The sequence below is a fragment of the Crinia signifera genome, chromosome 1 (genome assembly GCF_055691185.1).
Source record: "Crinia signifera chromosome 1, ASM5569118v1, whole genome shotgun sequence".
Lineage (NCBI taxonomy): Eukaryota > Metazoa > Chordata > Amphibia > Anura > Myobatrachidae > Crinia > Crinia signifera.
Window position 1 is genome coordinate 377,435,289 of NC_139217.1, and position 20,244 is coordinate 377,455,532.

Below are 20,244 nucleotides of genomic sequence, written 5' to 3' on the forward strand. Positions count from 1 at the left end.
TGAAGGTTATTTTCTAGAACACCACATTGGACCACCACATCCTTCTGAGGAACACTATTTCCCCTAAAAAAAAGTGGTTAATATCTTGGTACTAAAACTGATTGGACATCAGACACAGTGGAACAACCTGATTTTGTGCGTATTTATACACTATTTTTTATTAAATGAATTAGATCACCTAAGCGCCCATATACACTAACTCTCACTACTGTTTGACTTACTGAAATAAATGTTTTACAGTAAGGGGGGGGGGGGGGTCAGGGAGCAAAACATTTTCGAAAAAAAAGAAATGCATCCACACTTGTCAATGGTCAAAAAGAAGGGTGTACGTACAGATGTGTCCATATAAATCTTGGGTTTTTTTTCTCAATTTGTCACAACATGTAAAACATGGCTTAGCTTTTGTTCCAAATTTAGCAAGTAGATGGATTCTAAGTCCAAAGTGTGCCAAATTGTGCCATACATGGCACAATAAAACCAAGATAAATGTTGACACATCTGTATATTTTTTAAACTTTAGTAGGGAAACAATTGACATTTTCTCATTTAATTTTATGGTCATGTGTAAATGATAAGCAAACATAAAGTACAATGTGGCCAATAACTCCCCTCCAATATTGAGAAATTGTAATGTGACCACACCTACATTATCCACCTGCCACCAGGAATGACTAAACCCTGTGCAAGTTTGCTGCAGCACACAGTGACTGAACACAAAAGGAACACCTTGTATAGCATTTATGCTTTGTATCAGAGACTCTGGAAGCTCCATATTGCAGACAACAAGATACACAACAGAATACACTTCTGCAATCTAGCAGTGCCCCAATGTTTGCAGAAGGGACTATCATGTGGCACTTAAGTTGCAGGAATGACATTAGCTTTTGCTACACAGCAAGTAATGATTCCAGATTGTCCCTAAACTTAGCCCATTACATTTCTCACATAAGATAATGAAAAATTGTTTATACACTACTTCCAACAAAAAAGTGTACTGTGCATAACCAAAAGCTAGGTCAGAATCTATATTTATGGCAGATATCCAGAACAAGAAAGGGGCATGGCACAAAATCCTAGATCTCTACTGATAAGCTTCCAGAAATTGGGCCTACATTGTTTCATTATAACTTAGAAACGGCAATTCAATTGTTTTACGCTGTTGCTGCTATTTGATAGTGACTGACGAAGCAATTTCAATTGTTGCTCCATTAGGAAGTGAAGAGCCGTGTGAGGGGAGCACGAAATTTCAGCACAGCGCCTCCTGAGATGCAGAGTTGAAATGTGCAAATAGTGTCCAGTTTTTGGTTTCCATGAATGGGTTTCGCAACCAGTTTTACATGTACGTTCTATAATTTATAATACTAATTTAACCTCTTCCACCAGTTTAAAATTTACAAGCGAGGATAGCAATTAACTATAAAAGGAATGAATACATTGAGTAAAATAAAATAGCAGGATATTATTGTATGCATTTAAAGTCACAATAGGCTATCCCAGTGGTTCCCAAACTGTGTGCTGTGGCAACATTGTGTGCCTCCTGAGCCTTTGCGGGGCGCCACGGATTGGTGGTCCAGGACCAATTCAAAGTATTTATGGTCAATGTAATAGACAAAACCAGTGATTGTGGCTGCCAATCAAAACAGAGGGGTAGATTTTTTTCAAGTGACTATCAGGGGAATATGTGCTATCCCCATGCATTATGGCAGGGGAGAGCTCTTCCCCCTGATATACGACACCCGTGATGTGGGTTTTTAAGGTTTGGCAGTGCGGGGCAGGAGGCATAGCGCAGGGATGTTATTTAATAGTAGGATCCTGCCTCCTACCTTCTTTATTAAACTGATTTGTGGGCACGCGCTCTCCGCTTATTTTTGCCATAAATTTCCTGCTTCCTGGTCTCCGACATCTTGAAATGAAAACAGAGCATGCGCCGGGTATACCTCAACCCAGGCGAACCTAATCCGGAGCATGCGCAGTTTTAATTTGAAAACGGCGGAGACCAACAAGCAGCGCCGAACAAAAGGAAAACTGCGCAGAACACACAGCCGGGGAGGAGCGCACACACACGTTATGGGAGGATGCATATCCCCGATGGGAGGGGATAACGCACTCCCATAACGAACAATTATAAAATAATACATTCTGGCGATTTGCACTGCAGCTTCACCACGATAAAGTGGTGAAGCAAAAGGGGATTAATAAAGAATGTTATGAACCTGATAATAAATCTGCCTCATAATCTGGTCCTTCACCACAAAACTGACGCAAAGGATGACAGATCAACGTAATCTACATAATTTCATTTTTTTTTTTTTCTACATTATTTTTTGGCCTAGTTCTGACACTTTAGGATGCCATGATTCAAAAAAGTTTGGGAACCACTGGGCTATCCTATTGATTGGAATATATTACAAGCATACTACTGTATATAACACTCCAAACAGTTTTATGTGCAATTAACTTCCTTGAACACGTGAATGTCCCCTCCAACTAGAAGACTACTAACAACAATAAGTGTAAAGGACTGCTGCTAATATCTAACCTCACAGCTCCATAATCAGACTTCAATACAAATGAAAGCAGAGCGTCAAAACCAATGGTGGTTTTAAATCATGAACTTTGATATTAGGAACAGTGATATTTGCAGAGTGATTACATCTTAACTGCAATTATACTATTTACTGCTCGACTTTGTATCCGCTCATTTCCAGAGATCTTTCTCAGTTTAAACTGGTGCATTTTTTGGATGCACTATACTGTACCACATATTTTTCTCGAATATGATTGTATGATATGTAGTTACCCTAATCATTAATGTAACAAACAAAACAACGATTTAAAAATGAAAAGGACTTACTTCTACACATTTTTTTTTACATTCCTGCCATAAATGCACCCTATTTACATAATACAACTAGTATAAGAAGACCGTATTATCTTACACTTAGTTCAAAGATGTCCATGAAAACAGAGTGTCCTTTGGGAGTCTTCTCATTAAGGCTCGCTGGAGACCAGATCCAATAGAAGTATGTACCATCTGAGGATAGGTGCACTGTTGTCATATTGCTACCGACAGGAAAATGATTGGCTGGCATGGTGATTATCTGAGAGATCTACAAATAAAAGCATCAGTATAATATTGTCAAGTTTGTACATATACAAATAGTTATTGCAAGAAAAAAAATAGTGTAGATTATGTACATTCAATAGGGACACAAAAATAATAAATTTACATAATAAACTAATCATATAAATGTTTAATTAAAAAGTACTTCCAAATTTGAAAGCACAGCAACCATGCTTCCATTTCTTATTTCTCATAAAAGACATTTTGTTCAATATCCAATAAAAGCTCCCCATACATTAACACTTTTGCTTATATGAACGATAATTTAAGATGAGATTACGTATTGTAAATGCCTTGTACGGATGGCTATTATTATACTGAGCTACCTAATCTAACTATACCTCAAGTAGCGCCTTAGCTGGCATATCACATTGCAACATGGTTCAGCAAAATGGGATTTTCATTTTAAACTGCTGACCTGACTGTAGACTCAGCACTCTTGGGTATAAAGGATATCCCAATTTAGATTCTATACTCGCCTAACAATATAGTAACAGAAGATCTCTATCTGGCCAACAATACACATCAAATTTTGATTGACAATATGTAAGTGAAAGACAAGTCTGGCACAGGAAAACGGAACTGAGAGTGTGACCAAGCTGCTAACTCCAGCTACCAGTCCTCCAGAAAGCTGGCAATGCGGAAGGTAACAGCAACTAGGGAAAGAGATGCAAGGTCTAAAGGCATGTCCAAACTGTGGCCCTCCAGCTGTTGTGAAACTACACATCCCAGCATGCCTTGCCACAGTTTTAGCATTCCCTATTAGCAAACTGTGGCAAGGCATGGTGGGACTTTTGGTTTCACAACAGCTGGAGGGCCATAGTTTGGACATGCCTGGTCTAAATACTAATTTAAAAAGCAACTTATTCACATCTCTTATATAGGCAAGTGATTCTAACACTGGAGCAGATTTATAAGGCTGGTGAAGTGATCAAGCGGCCAGTGATAATGTACAAGCCTATCAGCTCTTACTGCCAAGTTACAGGCCGGGTTTGAAAAATGTCAGTTAGGAGTGGATTGGCTGGCACGTGATCACCGGCCACTTTATCACTTCCCCAGGCTTAATAAATCTGCCCCACTGTCCCCTATGCTGAAAAGCACACACTCAACTGATAAACACAAGCTCAATACATTTCTCACCCTTCCTATTAACACATCAGACCCATTAATGCACTTAATGATACGATATTACTGCAAACGGCTCTGCAGAGCATTGAAAATAGTTTACATCATTTTGTGAATATCATAACCAGCACACATACTCGCCTGAGCCAAGTTCTTCTAATTAAGTAAACAGGGAATGGGGTGCCTAAAAGAGCAGCAGTCAACAAATTATTTCGTTTTTGTGATTCCCCAACAACTACCATCCAAATTGCCCTAATAGCTTGCATTACCAGCTATAGCCCTCCTTGCTGACAACTTGGACAGTATCAGAACACCATTTGGGAGGGGGGATGAAGGACAAGTGGTCCCCATGGAAGTGCATGCACAACTAGCTAGCTTTTCACAAATCTGTGCAATCACGACACTACACGAAGAACATTACAGAAGACACACCCTACCAGAAGGACAGTCCCTATTACTCTACTATAACAGGGCCTTATTGTGGTCCCCAAACTTGTTGCAGTTGCAGCACTCTCCTGTTGGGAGACCATTGCCCTAACAAATACCTCACATTTCACAAATTTATATATTTAACATGTACAGAGACTGGAAATATCCTAACCATATTCAGACCCAAAAGAAATATTCAGTCAAATCTAAGGAGGTAAACTAGTATTATAGGTTAACGGATTATTCCGTATTTCTGAATATTTTTTTATTTCAATAAGGAATCTTGCATTTATGTTGTATAAAAACATCTAACACATGAAATACACACAAATATATTTTATTTGTGCAGGAAACAAAGTTTCAAAAACATAAAACAAAGTTTGTGTACTATATCAGGTATTGAATTTGAATGCCGAGCAGTAATTTTCTTGCACATATTTAGTGCCAGTTACATATCCTATCCCCAGAAATGCCTTTAGCACAAAAAAATGTAAAAAAAAATTACATGACTATGGGCTTTCGGAATAATTTGGATAACGGATATTTGGCTAAGGGATACTCAACCTGTATTAATCAATTTTTTTAATATATATATACTGTATAAAATATATATTCTCTCACATGCAAACTACAAATAGAGATAACACATCTTATGCCCTTACGCATTGTGTGAGATAACTAAAAAGCTAATATGACTCACGAGGGAGAGAGAATTGAATGAATCATTTCTAAAATTACATATTATGCAGAAATGGGGTGACATCAACTTATTTGGGAGTATATTTTTCATCCACAAAAGGCAGAGATAACCATTGCCTAGCACAGATGTGGGATGGGAAGAGAATAATGAAAATACAAAATATTAAATAAATGGGAACATAAAAAGTATTGGGGTGTCTCTAAAGTGGGAAATGCAAGCAACTAACATTAACAATAATAGTGTTACATGTTAACCACAATAACAGGCAGAACAGCTTATTACCCACACATATGAATGACAATCAACAGAAACTTTCATCAAAATAAATGAGAACTCTCCAATAGCTAGGGTTTTACTCAACAGGTCAGACATAAAAATGATTTAAGCTTAGCACAAAGTTCTGTGGGCAAGCATTAGCCAGGTGAGTAACGCCATGTCGAAGTAAACTTGGAAGCCGCGATCCACATAAGCGCTGGACGGTCAACATTGCTTTAGTTTTAATGTTGCACCAGGCATGTTAAGTACAATTATTTGCCATAGGCCAACACAGTCTTAATACATTTTTGAGAAGCAGTAATAACCCTTTTTGGGTTATCACCGTTCGATACATTTACACCATAATAATATCAAATACTGCAATTGAATACATTGTATGACTAGAAAACAAAGAAATGTGTTAACAGTACAGAAATGAATATAAACATTTAAAATTGTATCGTTCAAACTTTTGTATTGTAACCATACGCTTTAATCCAGCACTTCTATATTTTCTATACGTAGTACTATGTGTTCTGCAGCTTTCTGTGACTTCCGGTTTTACCTACAGAGCCAGTTTACTTCAAACTGAATTTGGCAAGTTTTTCCTACTATACATTTGTTTATTTGGTGGAGAGATTATGCCCATGATGGCGACTGCATTCAGCCCCCAAAATGTACTCTGTCTAAATGAAACACTTAATAATTACCTGAAGGGTATGCTGATCGATTATCTGGAAAAGAAAATGAGGCTTGTTATCAAAAGATGCTGGTCGGTGAAGGAGTTTTCCATTTCCATAGGCAATCCAACCAGTTTCCAGCTCCTCATTTCGACAGTAAACAAAGCCTCTGAAAAGAAATAACTGCATTATAGTGCCATCTGTTTATTCAAGTCATAATATGAGCAATGTCTCTCTAGCTTTCTTCTCCCTCTACACAGCCTACCTTGGAGAACTCCTAAGCGCCTTAGATCTACATTACCACCTTTATGCTAAGAATACTCAAAAAAACTTACCTCTCCTCCCCTGACCTCTCCCCAGCGCTTCCTACATGTTCCAACGGTTTTGAAAGCTAAACATGCAGAAAATTGACCTTAATGTCACCACCTTGCCATTCAGGACCCCTTTGCCTTCTCACATCTTACTGCTGCCATGCACAGTCTGGCCATAATACTTCAACATCTCTAAAATATGCCTCTTCCTCATCCATCGAGTCAACCAAATATTTTCTTAATGACTTTGTCCTCTTTGGAATGGACTATATTTAACTTTCAAGATTCTTCCTTCCACTGAACTCTGCTTTCTTGCATAATAGTACAGCATTGCTATACATACTGTATGGCAGATATTTCTACTGTCAGAGTGGACGCATCTGGTAGGCAAACACACGTACTAACTGGACATGACAACTGGGCACACATTTAAAGTTGCCCGCCCACTTTAGAGCTCAATACACACAAGCTGATGTATCAATATATCTCAAGATATAGCTGCCGGGCCGGCACAATAGTGCTGAACAACAGCTTTCACAGATAAATCTTATGCACACCCCGCTGTTCTGCAAAGCATATATTATCAATTCTATAGAATGGACAATATATTGCCCAGAGTGTACCTGGCTTTATCCTGTAACCTCTCATGAGCAGGGGTTTTGCATGGTGTCCAAGGAATATCAGTTCTAGGTGTCACCCTAGGGCCAGAGAGAGTGATAAACAACCAGCCAATTAGCTCCTATCTGTCATTTTTCAAAACCCAGCCAAGCTGATTGGTTGGTTGTTTTTCACTCTCTATTTTCTCACTTTGTGAAGCTCAATACATCCGGCCCTTAGTGAGGTTTGAACGGAAAAATGCAAATTTACTCGGACTGGTTCAATGCTAGTTTCTAATTGATTGCAAAATCAATTTGCAAAGCAAATTCAGAGAACGGCAACTTGCATTTAATTGAATTGACCCCTTTGCTATTCATGTACTGTAGTAATAAATTTATTGACATCACAACTGTTAATTATAATGGTCATTTACCATGTTACTTCCCTCACTGCTTAAGCCTCTAATTCCCAAGTGAATTTGTCAAAAAGGTGTGAAAATTGCTAAGCAAACATTTTTATTCATCATAATTATCTCTAATGCTTAACTTATATAGGAAATATAATACCATTTTATAGAACTTTATTATTTAATTTGGTACTTTTGTAGTATCATGGCTCCCACGATGTGCATCGCATAAGAATAAATCGCATCGCATGCGAGGTCATGCGATGCGATGCCATTTTTCAAAGAAATCATTGACATGTGTTGAAATCATGTTAAATGCACCCCAAAGGGCATTTGTTACTGTACCACCCCCACTATGAACGCAAACCCGAAGCGTGGCGAGCGCAGCGAGCCCGCGAGGGGCGGCGGTACGCGTCCTACGACCTTTTCATACCCCCACTATCCACGTCGGCGTGGAGTTGAGAATAGAAAGTGTGGCGAGCACAGCGAGCCACCGAGCCCGAAGCGTGGCGAGCCCCGCGGATACCTTCACAGGTATCCGCGTCCCCTCGCGGGCTTCACAGGTATCCGCTGCGCTCGCCACGCTTCGGGCTCGGTGGCTCGCTGCGCTCGCCACACTTTCTAATCTCAACTCCACGCCGACGTGGATAGTGGGGGTATGAAAAGGTCGTAGGACGCGTAGTAGTAGTACGTTTATTTATAAGGCGCCGCAAAGTGTCCGCAGCGCCGTACATAGCAAACAAAAAACAAATTACAAGGTAATGTACAGGGTGTGTTGAAAAATACAGTATAGACGCGTACCGCCGCCGCTCGCCACGCTTCGGGTTGGTGTTGATAGTGGGGGTTGTACAGTGTGGAAAAAAAGACATTTGGGGTGCATTTAACATGTTTGCTACTAATTTAAATGCATTTGGATGCATTTGTGATCAATATCGCATGCCATCGCATGGCATGCGATTTTTACAACATATACATAAAAAACTCGGAAAAAAATCGCATCGCATCGCATGCCACTACATATGGCATGCGATCGGAGCCGTGAAGGTATAAAAGTACCTTTAATTTTATATAACAAATGTGAGCGATGATGGCATATTTAGTGGATGTTTTGCACATTTCTCACAGATGTTGGCACTCAAACAGTTAACAGAGTCTTATGGTGCCCACACACGCACCGATCCCGGCGGTGCGATGCTATGCGATGGATGTGCTGCACATACTTTTTGTACTAGTTTTTTATCGCATAGCATCGCATGCACAAGGCATACGATGTGATGCTATGTGTGCTAGTTAAGCACAGAACACACGCCGGGATCGATGCGTCTGTGGGCACCTTTAGGGGAGAATTCAGCTGCTGGCTAGTATCTCCCCTCTGCCAAATTCCCTGTTGATTGTTTTGACTATGTAACTAGACCGTGCAGATCTATCATCCACCAAAAGATAGGTAGATAAGAGATAAGAACTGTGGGCAGCCACATCTTGAAAATATCAGTGCAAGTAAAACAGAGATAGCAAAAAGGAGGAGTAGTGTGTTCTTTAATGTAAAGTGTATTAGGCATTGATCAATATACAAGTGTGCAGTGTAGATTAGGATAAGATGTTTTCAGGTAGCAGTCCAGGGCCCTCAGCAGAAAGGATCATTTATTTGATCATTCACATTTTGAGTTGCGGGTATGCCTTTATTTAAAGATACAGTGAGCCGGGGTGACGAAATGGTTTTCTTATTCCACACTATTTATTGAGAAACACATGGAAAATAGGGTTGTTGTATAGGTAAATGCACTTGGGGTGAAAGCTTCTCAGGTTGCTATAATAAAATTGACCCATTGCATTCAGTACACAATGCTCTGCTCCTGGACTTCCCTGGTAATGTAGGATTGCCAGCACCTGTGTGGAACTAGGTTATTGACGAGAAGGTTGTTTCAACACAGGTGATGACAATCATACATTACCAGGGACATCCAGTAACAGAGCATTGTGTACCGAATGCAATGGGTCATGTTGGAGGGTATGTGATTGCTTGAGCAGGGCCTGTTGTAGCACTGATGTACTGTGTAGAGAATGTAAACTATATAATAAAAGGCCAATGCTGTTCTTGACCTCTACAGGGGGGAATTCAAGTGTTGTGCACAATGGCGGCACTTGATGGAACAATTCAAATACTGCTCCATTCGGCCATGCACAGCCACTGACATTACGGTTATGTTTTTAGAATTTAAACTAAGCAGAAAAAAAAATTATTTGGTAAAGAACTGCAAAATGAATATGAATAACTTACAGCAAGTCTAATTTGTGCAGTTAAATTATTCTATGTTTTTACTTTTTGTACTATCGAGTTGTGTATTTTCAATTTCTATGACGCATCCCTATTGCATGTCAACATAACCTTCCCACATCACATATACAGGCAAGTACTGCAAGGCACAGCCTAATCACTTCATTGGTCGACTTTTGTTGTTTTGCACATATACACTTGTTAACTTTCAGAGGAAAAAAGAAACATTTGAACAATAATTTGATGGAAATAAACCATATTTAATGTGCCAGATAGCACATGGGGAACATTAGTCATTTAGGGCATGACCTTTAAAACTACAAAAGTAATTTCTTTACAACTTGTATGTAAACATAAATGACTGCTGCCCATTTCTCTACTACAAGGCATTCAGATGAAAACATAGATTTATTTTCACTTTAAGGTCTGTAATCTTGAAACAATACTTAATCATTAATTCAGTGGGAATGGTGTCTAGTTTAGAGATTGGCTATCCAAAACCTATGACATCGGATTGGCAATCTTCAAAATCCGAACTTGCGCTAATTTTGGTGATAAGAACCGACTAAATCAGAACTCCACATCTCTAGTCTAGCTAGGCTTTGTGCATATAGCAGTAGTATAGTATTTACCCAACATCCAATGTTGAATGCTTTTCAATAGGTTTTTTGGTCGTTTAGAAAGATTAACAACTTAAGCTCAGCAAGTAGTCACACAAAGTACTGATTTCAGAACAGCATATTCTTTTTGCCATTGCAGTAAAAATGAAGACTCACCGTAAAGTGCCGTGCAGTCCAGATCCCAATTTGCTCAAGCCTCTGCCCACTGAGTTAGTTGTATAGAGGTAAAGCCCATCTGATGCCAAGCAGCGACCCAAGTCCACGTCTGAAATGTAAAAAAGTGAGCTCAGTCAGCAAGAGAAAAATACAAGGTATAAACCAGTACATCACAAACCTTAGGTTTCTGAAGGGACTGTAGGTTCCCATACCTACAGACACTTGGTATATTTACTAAGGGATTGGTACTAAATCCCGGCGGAATCCCGACAAGTGTGGGAGCTGTGCTCGGCACACAAATTTATTCTCCCTCTATGGGTGTTGTGAACACCCATAGAGGGAGAAATTGTCGGGATTTTGGTGGTCGGGATTCCGGCATCAGGATTTTGACCGCCGGGATACTAACTGCATCCCATTTACTAAAGTGCAGGTTTACAAAAGTGGAGTGGTTGCCTATAGCAACCAATAAGTTTTACTTATCTATCTAGCACCTTCTAGAAGATAATAGCTAGAATCTGATTTGTTCATTTCCAGTTCTAGAAACCCACACTTTGGTAAGTATACCCTTAGGACAGTGGTTCGCAAAGCTCTTGAAGGGGGGATTGCCTCGGGTTGGTGGACTGAAACAAATACAATTATTTATGGTCAAACGGATAAGCAAAAGCATTTTTAATGGATGGCAATAAACCATGTGGACAAACAGAAGCACAACACCATGTACCTGGCCACTAATTTTATATTTTTTTCCAGAGAACAAAATGCTGAAACAGGGTGCCATGATTTAATAAAGTTTGTGAACCAATGCCCTAGGAGAGAAATGTAATAATGCTCAAAGTCTTATAACTACATATACTATGTTTTAATTATTAGATCTAAAAAAGCCTCATATCACCTATATATTTTTCTTCTTTTCTGTATATGTGTTAACAAAATTTTAAAGAAATCAGAAAGCAACATTAGTAGCCTGCTTATGAATCTACACGTCTGTACACACCGGAAGGGGAGAATTCAACTGCTGGCTAGTAACTCCCCTCTGCCAAATTCCCTGTTGATTGTTTTGACTATGTAACAAGACCGTGCAGATCTATCATCCACCAAAAGATAGGTAGATAAGAGATAAGAACTGTGGGCAGCCACATCTTGAAATCCCAAACATTTTACTTTTGTTCTGATAACAAAACAATAAAATGAAACAGAGTGATATACTGTACTACGCAGCAGCTAGTGAGCTATTTATAAAAAAAAGTGTTAAGTGTTAACACAACCGCGTGGCGAGCGCAGCGAGCCCGCAAGGGGTGGGGCGATCCACGTCCCCCCCCCCTTGTCGGCATTTCGGCTGTCGGGATTCTGCCGTCGGGATTCTGAACGCCGGGATCCCGTACTGAATCCCCTGATTCTTTTTGGCTCTGTAAGCAGCGAAAATCACTGCTTGCCAAGCTCTGAGACTCCAGCCTGCCAAACGCAAAATGCCCCCCCCCCCCCCCCCCCCCTGCCGAATCCCCTCGGTACCATGAGAGGGGATGTATTCGCTAACAAAACCACTCACATGTGGCTCGTAGCATGAGAAATCATTTGAATGATTTCTTCGGCTTCAGAGCATATAAGTCCTTCCCTTGGAGGCATCGGCCCGCCTGTGTTCCCATGGAAATGCCCATAAAACGCTTGGTGTTCCCATGGTCTGGGCTGATGTCTGCTCCTCTGAAGCGAACAGCTCGGAGAGTGTGAAACTCACCAAAACAGTTTGCTCCTGGGGACTACACATGTGCAAATACACGTGGACACATGCGCAGACCCCCAACCATCCAGGCAGGGCTGAATTTGCCCCGTTCAGATCACTCATGATTTAGGTCCTTAAGCCTCCTTCAGATATATTAAGCATCCTGGAATTTTGCCACAGCTCAGTCAAAGTACACGGGTCTCTCCCAACCAAGGTACCGATTCCATGATGAGTGCCCATACTATTGACCAGGTTTTTTCCCAGGACTTTTGTCCCAGGTAGGCAGCCTGGGTTATGTGCTAATAGTAAAAAGCTCCTGATTGGCATTTGGGGCTGCCTAGAGGAATGTTGTGGGGGGTTTACACTTCCAAGCTCCAAATCACATAGTGATCCAAAATCACCACTTTGGTATAATTTTATTAGCTTGTCAGTGGATATCTCCAGCTGCTTCACAGTTACTCCATATTTCCATTAAGTACCTACCTTAGGTTTAAGGGAGTCCCTGGGATGTAGCTTTCTAGTAGTCCCTCACTTTGCTACTACCCAATACACATTATATACCTACTCTCCACATGGCAGAACCCTATTATCCACAGTAATTTATTGAATGATAACTACCAGCTCTGAAGGAGCTATCTAACTAGTCCCAATGCTGGCGCTGAGGCAGGCAAAACCAATGCAAGATAAGTGGCCTTTTATTCTGTGAAAAGGAGTGGTGAGATACATAGGTCCGCAGGTAGGTATCCTGCAGATCTAGGTATTTGTGTGGGATAACGCAAACATTTTTATCCACAAAAATAGGGGCATAATGGATCCCCCCCCCCCCCCCCCCCCCCAAAAAAAAAGAAAGCTGCTTAAACATATTTTTTTTTCTTCACAGATAATAAAATTTCAGGAATAATAAAATACCAGCCCCTAAATCTTTCCATTACCAGCTATTTGTACACACCCATCCCATAAAGTCAACAAAATGACATACTGTATCTGCCACACTCCTAACATTGATAAATTGACATTAGCTAGAATAATTCTTCCAATTCTAGAGTCATCACAGGAACTTATGAAATTACATTTACTATATGAATATGCAATACAAAATTGTTCTCCATCAACTTTACAGCTGCACATTTTAGGTGGAATATAGGTTGTCCATATAAAAAAAAAAAAATACATATTTTGACACTTTTTAAATTACCTTTACTACAATTGTGTGGCTTTATAGCATTACAGGATATGGGTGTATTACCTACATGAATTTAATGTATTTTTGGGGCGAAAAAACTTTCATCATAATGAATAAAACTAGGATCAAGAACAGGTGATAGGGCAAGTACTGTACTTGTTTGCCAAAGCTTTTTACCTTTATTCTCATTATTTGAACCACTGGACCCATCAGGAGCTGGAAGCATATCTTCAAAACCCCAGGATACAATGTGCTTGCTTCCCAGTAAACAAGAGGGGGATCCTGGCCCTCCTTCTAGAAGCAGCAGCCTGAAGAAAAAGCAGAAATATTGCTAACAAGACTGAAATAACATCTACAGTGCGCTCTACAAGCTTAGAGATCAATAAATCAAATAGCAGTCAGATGAAGCTGAGCCGCACCAAACAGCTCAACATTCATAATTCATGAACAGGAGAGGTCACATACTGTGCAACGGCCTTCACTTGCTTCGCAAGTACCCATTTTTAATAATTGCTTTATTGTGGGAATGTATTAGCATTCTCTTTCATTCTTCATAATAAAAAATATAATAATGAATAAAGTAAGCAATTCTTGTTCCAGGCCAGAGGGATTTACAATAGTTATATCAAAGAGTGCAATATAGCTAGATGCTTCAAAAGGGCCTGTGTTCTCCTAGATGTTTGGTACAGCCTGTTCCCATTACAAGCGAGACAGTACCAGCATGCAGAAGGCTGTTACGTTATTCACTGTGATAATGACAGCAGTGCCACTATACTCAATAGATGCATTTAATACCTCCGCAGCCTAAAAATCCTGAAAGATTCTTTATGATCGGGCCTGTTTTTGGTTCACTTGCAAAAGCAAATTCTCTCTCAAAACCCCACCCAAATCTAACTCTCACTGCACGTTACATCTGCCCCACCTGCAGTGCACATGGTTTTGTTCATTATAGAGAGAATTTGATTTTGAAAGTGAACCAGAATCAGGCCCATAATGTAAAGTGGGCTATACATTATTTTTTTCAAATTGAAGGTATTCATTCCACGTCAGCTAGCATATGGCATTGACAAAACCAATTTTGGCTATTAACACATAACCATTAGTATTTAAAGATCTTAAAAGCACTGTAGGCATACTGGTAACATAGCAAAATCTGTGGGAAAAAAATGGTTTACCCTTTGAGTGCCAACCTTGCTTGGAGAGATCCACAAAATATCCTCTAAAAATGCCAGAACCACTAACAGCGACTGTTCGTTTAGCAAAAAGAAATGCAAAAACAGCCAAGTCAATTATTCAAAGTTTAGTTAAATATTGCACCGAAAAAAAAGAACAGTCGCTGTGAGCGATGCTGGCATTTTTGGCGGCTATCTGCACACCTCTTTTACAGCAACGTTGGCACTCAAAGGGTTAAGATTGTATTCTGTAGTTGGCAAAGAGCATAGAAGGAATTATTTGCATAAAACCAACCACAAATCCTAAATTAAATGAACCGTTCGTTTTTTGCATTACTTCTATAATATAGTAAAAACCTGCAAATACTACTTTTAACTTGGCTTTCTGTATTGTATTAAAAGGGCAGGGTTTCCTGTTGTTTTTAGTTTACATTAGCAAACCTAAAAAAGATTGTAAATTCTCGAGCTCTACCACCGCTTACAATTAGGGATGTGCAGATCCTAAATTTACCCGGATCTCAAAATGGGCTCTTATTGGCTATCTGGCTGTCACATGTTTTGGAGTCAAAACATGCGAAAGCTGATAGCCAATAAGATCCCATTTTGAGATCCGGGTAAATCCAGATCTGCACATTCAGTTACAATATGATGTGGTGTTTTGTGCTAACCAGGGTAATTTCGACATTTCAGTGAAATTCACAAGAATCTATGCAGTGGGATGTAACAGACAAGTAGCGCAGAGATGCTAGATACTAGTTGAACGCAGATTTTTTCGTTAAAGCTGCCACCATATACAAGGCATGGTTTTGCCTTGTAAAGGACTGTCTCTTTAAAGAAAATAAATAGGTCCCGTTTTGTCCAACATCCTGCAACTTTGGTGAACTCGGAATGTATTGGTGAACTCGGAATGTATTACATCCCGACGATAGTATACAAGGTCATGCAAATGCTTTCAATAAATGAAAACCAATACTGGCCAGATACCCTACAGCATGGGTCCTCAAACTGCGGCCCTCCAGATGTTGTGAAACTACAAATCCCAGCATGCCTTGCCACAGTTTTAACACTCCCTTATAGCAAAACTGTGGCAAGGCATGCTGGGATTTGTAGTTTCACAACATCTGGAGGGCCACAGTTTGAAGACCCATGCCCTACAGTATTGCAGCGAAATTAGGAAAATGGGCAAGATGATAGAAACCATCTGGAGAAGGAATTCCATAAGGCTGTGAATGTGGACAGTTTTGACCATATTGTAATGTCTCAATGATGCTTGATTTTATAAGGCCACTGGGTCAGATCTTATCCAACTTTGTCATCTAGGTGAGTCTCTAGATTGGACAGTATTGGTCACTGTAACGCCAACTTGCAAAGATAAAATGAAAAAAAGTTTTTGTACAGAATTGATTTCAAGATACATAAAAGGTAAATATCATGGTGCTGCTTTATGCACTCCCTTAAATTATCAAAACAAACTTGTCAATGGTTTGATTTTCAAAGCCAGAAAATATCAGTTTATGTGTAATACATACAAAGATGTAACACTGTGATACTACCTTGCCCACACACATTCTGTTTCCCACAGGCCCTTCTCATCCAATTACAGATGCATGACTATTATACTAGGCATGTGGTACACTTAAACAAAAATAAATACAAACAATATTTTTTGGCGAAATATGGTCAACCACATTTGGCCACCAAGTACCTGAAAACAGTATTTTATCTATTTATGGGCAGCAACTAATCATAAGTCAACTACATCAAATGTATCAGATTTCAATGGTTCTGTGGATGTACAAATCCTTTTGAAACAAAAGGCCTTTGCCATCTGGGAATAGAGTTGCCAGGAAGGGGTGGAATTGGTCTGCAACAATGATGACGGTAGGTGGTAAGTGTCAAAGTAACATTCACATCAATTCAATGACCAAAGGTTTCCCAACCAAACGCTGTCCACATGATGTAAAACAAAGCATGATTCACAGACAATGCCAACTTTCGTTACCCATTGCTCAATGGTGCAGTTCGTGCCTTTGAAGGTGGAGAGGGGTCACCACGGGAAATCTGAGCAGTCTGTGGCTTTAGCTGTCCCACACACAGCAAATTGCAACACACTGTATACGGATACCTATAGCCAGCATTACCTTTTATTAAACAATTCGGGCTACAATATCTATGGCAGGGGTCCTCAAACTATTATGCTCTGGGACCTCATCAGACAATAAAAATAATGGTACTTATTTCCTAGCACGGCGCCTGAGATCAAGATTGTATCCATCGGGTCCAAAAAAATTGCGTCCATCGCATGCAACCAAATCGCATGCGATGGATGCAATTTTTACATTGGAACCAATGTGAAATGGTCCCTGAGACCCGATTTTACATTGGCCCCAATGTTAAATGGCCCCCAGACCCCAATTTTTATTGTTTCCCAACGCCGATGGGTCAAATGCCCACCCATTGTTAACGCAACCTCACGATCAACGCCAACCCGAAGAGTGGCAAGCGCAGCGAGCCCGCGAGGGGCGGCGGTACGCGTCCTCCGACCTTTTCATACCCCCACTATCCACGTCGGCGTGGAGTTGCTTTTATATAGTGTGGCGACCGCAGCGTGCCCCGCGAGGGGACGCACATTACTTTACAGGTATTACGCGTCCGCTCGCCACGCTTCGGGTTGGCGTTTATCGTGGGGTGGCGGTAACAATGGGGGGGGGGGGGCATTTGTCATGTCAAATACCCATAAGGGTGGCTATACAATATAAAAAAAAAAAATAATCGGGCCCATTTAACATTGTTCCCTATGTAAAATCACGTCCATCGCATCGCATGTCTTAATGGCATGCAATGGACGCGATTTTTTAATTGTCGGGGAAAAGGCTAAAAATAGCCCCGAAATCGCGTTGGTTGCGTCCATCGCATACCTTAAGTTAAGGTATGCAATCACCTGCGACGAGCGCTGTGCTAGGAAATAAGTACAAAAATAATTACTGCAGAAGGTCATCACATCACATGTGTAGTCAGCAGACAGGTGGCAGCATTGTGGAGGCACAAAATGATGAGAGGAGACTAAAAGAACAGACAATTCAACAGTTTTCCTTGAATCACTGCCTTACATTAGAAAAGTCATCAGCCTGACTGTCAGCAACACGTAGTCACGACCCCATGCCGAGAAGATCAGGACCCATAGGGGGATATTCAATCACCGTGGGTTTCCTCCCACACTCCAAAAATATACTGGTAGGCTAATTGGCACCCAACAAATTAACCCTAGAATATCTCTGGGTGTGTGTGTTTGCATGCACATGTGGTAGGGAATATAGAGAGTGTAAGCTCCACTGGGGCAGGGACTGATGAATGTTCAAATATTCTCTGTACAGTGCTGCGTAATATGTATGCGCTATATAAGAAACTGTTAATAAATAAATATCACCCCACAAGAACTACCATTTTGGATATGCTCTGACCCAGCCGGCTAGCCAATACACAGACTTGTTCACTTGCTCCCTAATGTATCCTACCCCTAGACAGACAGACAGACAGACAGACAGACCTCTAGCTACACATCTACGACCTCTTTGGGTTCCTTCTTAATGTCCTTCCAAACCAGACTACCATCCTACAGCAGAAAGCAGCTTAATAAGCTTCCCTACATGCATTATCTGTACTTTACAGAAGCCAATATAAAATGTACACTAACTCAGATATCCAAATAGAAAATTTGTACCAATATTAAACAATGTAAGCCTTTAATCCTTACTCATTATTTGATGCCATTCCTAATTACAAGACTTAGGGCCTGATTCAGACCTGATCGCTGCTGTGCAAAATTGCAGAGGTCTGCAATCTGATAGCCGCCTCCCAGACAGAGAATTCCTGCCCGAGCAAGTCTGAGAATTACTTGCTGATGGATCACTAAATTGTAAATCAATTGGCAACTCACTCACCATCAATTTTCCAAGACTGTGCAAGTGTTTTCGTTACTCTGACCCTTCCTCAAGTCTGTGACAGAGATAGGCTGATCAAGGCTGGATCCGATGCCACACACTCTCCATGAAAATGCCTGGGCATACCTACGTTTTTCCTAATACTCCCAGGAAACGGACAGTTACCACTCACAAATTGCAACTTCCTGTCAAACTCCGAGGTGATTGTGAAAAGACTCAGCGCTGTTTTTTTTGTCGCTACTCCACATTGCGCAAGCGCGCTGTGGTCCAGATGCATGCAAAGTCCTTCAATAATCAATTAGCTTGCAAATGCCCACAACAGCTATCAAGTCTGAAGAACCCTTAATCTGGGAGCACACACTCTGTGGAACTATCGCGCTTAACAAGACTTCTCCATAACCTCCAAACCCTTTTCACCTAGTGACCACACCGGTCAAAAGCAAAAATGTCAAAATTAAAAGGTCAGCATTTTTTGTAGACATCAATAGGTTTCATCTCCATATGTATCAATTTAATGTGGCAGTAACAACTATAGATTTGAACATGTTAATTATTAAATGTGAACACCATTAGACTAGGCACGGTACGGAAAATGATTTCACTATGTAAATCTTTAAAGTGAACTCAACTGGCAAATCAGTTCAGTACACACTGCCCAATATGCGGGTACCAGCGGCCCCTGGTGACATTGGGGGTTATTCGGTTCACTCGCAAAGCCACAACCACTCTCTAATGGACAAAATCATATGCACTGCAGGTGGGGCTGATGTAACATGTGCAGAAAGAGTTAGATTTGGGTGGGTTTTGTACTTCAAATTATCTGAATTGCAGTGTAACAATAAAGCAGCTAGTATTTACTCTATACAGAAACAAAATAATACCCAAATCTAAATTGTGCCTTTGCGAACGAACCAGAATAATCCCCATTGTCAGGTTTAATGTCCTGCACATCAAACCTGATGATATCGCTTAAGACAACATGTATGCTAATGAAGGGTGGAACCTTGATCGTTCCATCCTTCATTAACCACTCTGGCCGACAAATGGGCTGGGAACACATCGCTCCAGTGTGTACACCGCTTTAGAGGAAGACTATATTATCTGCTAAGGAGAGCATTATACCGTCCCTAAAATAATTAGTTTTCAATGAGAAACAAGCTTCATTTTGGTTATTAAAAATATATATATATACTGGATGCATTTATCACACAAAGATGGAGAAATTACATTTGGAAGTTTGTCAGCAGACACATTTCTGGGAAACATGAGCAAAGACAACATTATGACTACAACGGTGATGATTTGTTAACAATTTCAGTTCTTTCGAGAAGGTTAGAACATTGCAAGGAGTGCTCACCGACGTGCTTTCAGAATGCACTTAACCAGCAAAGCTTAGACAGTGTGACACAAACAGGCAAGTCAATATCAGACGTTTAATCAATGCACTCAAAATTGTTTTTGTTTGTTTTTTATATCTCAGGACACCCTTGTGACGCTTGTATATAAATATTTTATTTACTATCCATAGACATAAAATCAATCACATTGCCAAT

At 40.3% G+C, this 20,244-nt stretch overlaps 1 protein-coding gene across 6 annotated transcripts in view; it reads right to left on the reverse strand.

Moving 5' to 3' along the window:
* Positions 1–20,244, reverse strand: part of HECTD4 (HECT domain E3 ubiquitin protein ligase 4) — a 203,551-nt gene that overhangs the window by 140,981 nt on the left and 42,326 nt on the right. For all 6 annotated transcript variants that reach the window (XM_083151437.1, XM_083151436.1, XM_083151433.1 and 3 more), the window contains exons 4-7: positions 13,756–13,886; positions 10,679–10,787; positions 6,344–6,482; positions 2,940–3,110 (exon numbers count right to left, since the gene is read on the reverse strand). In XM_083151437.1, coding sequence (XP_083007563.1) covers positions 2,940–3,110; positions 6,344–6,482; positions 10,679–10,787; positions 13,756–13,886 — 550 coding nt within the window. The remainder of the gene's footprint in view (positions 1–2,939; positions 3,111–6,343; positions 6,483–10,678; positions 10,788–13,755; positions 13,887–20,244) is intronic.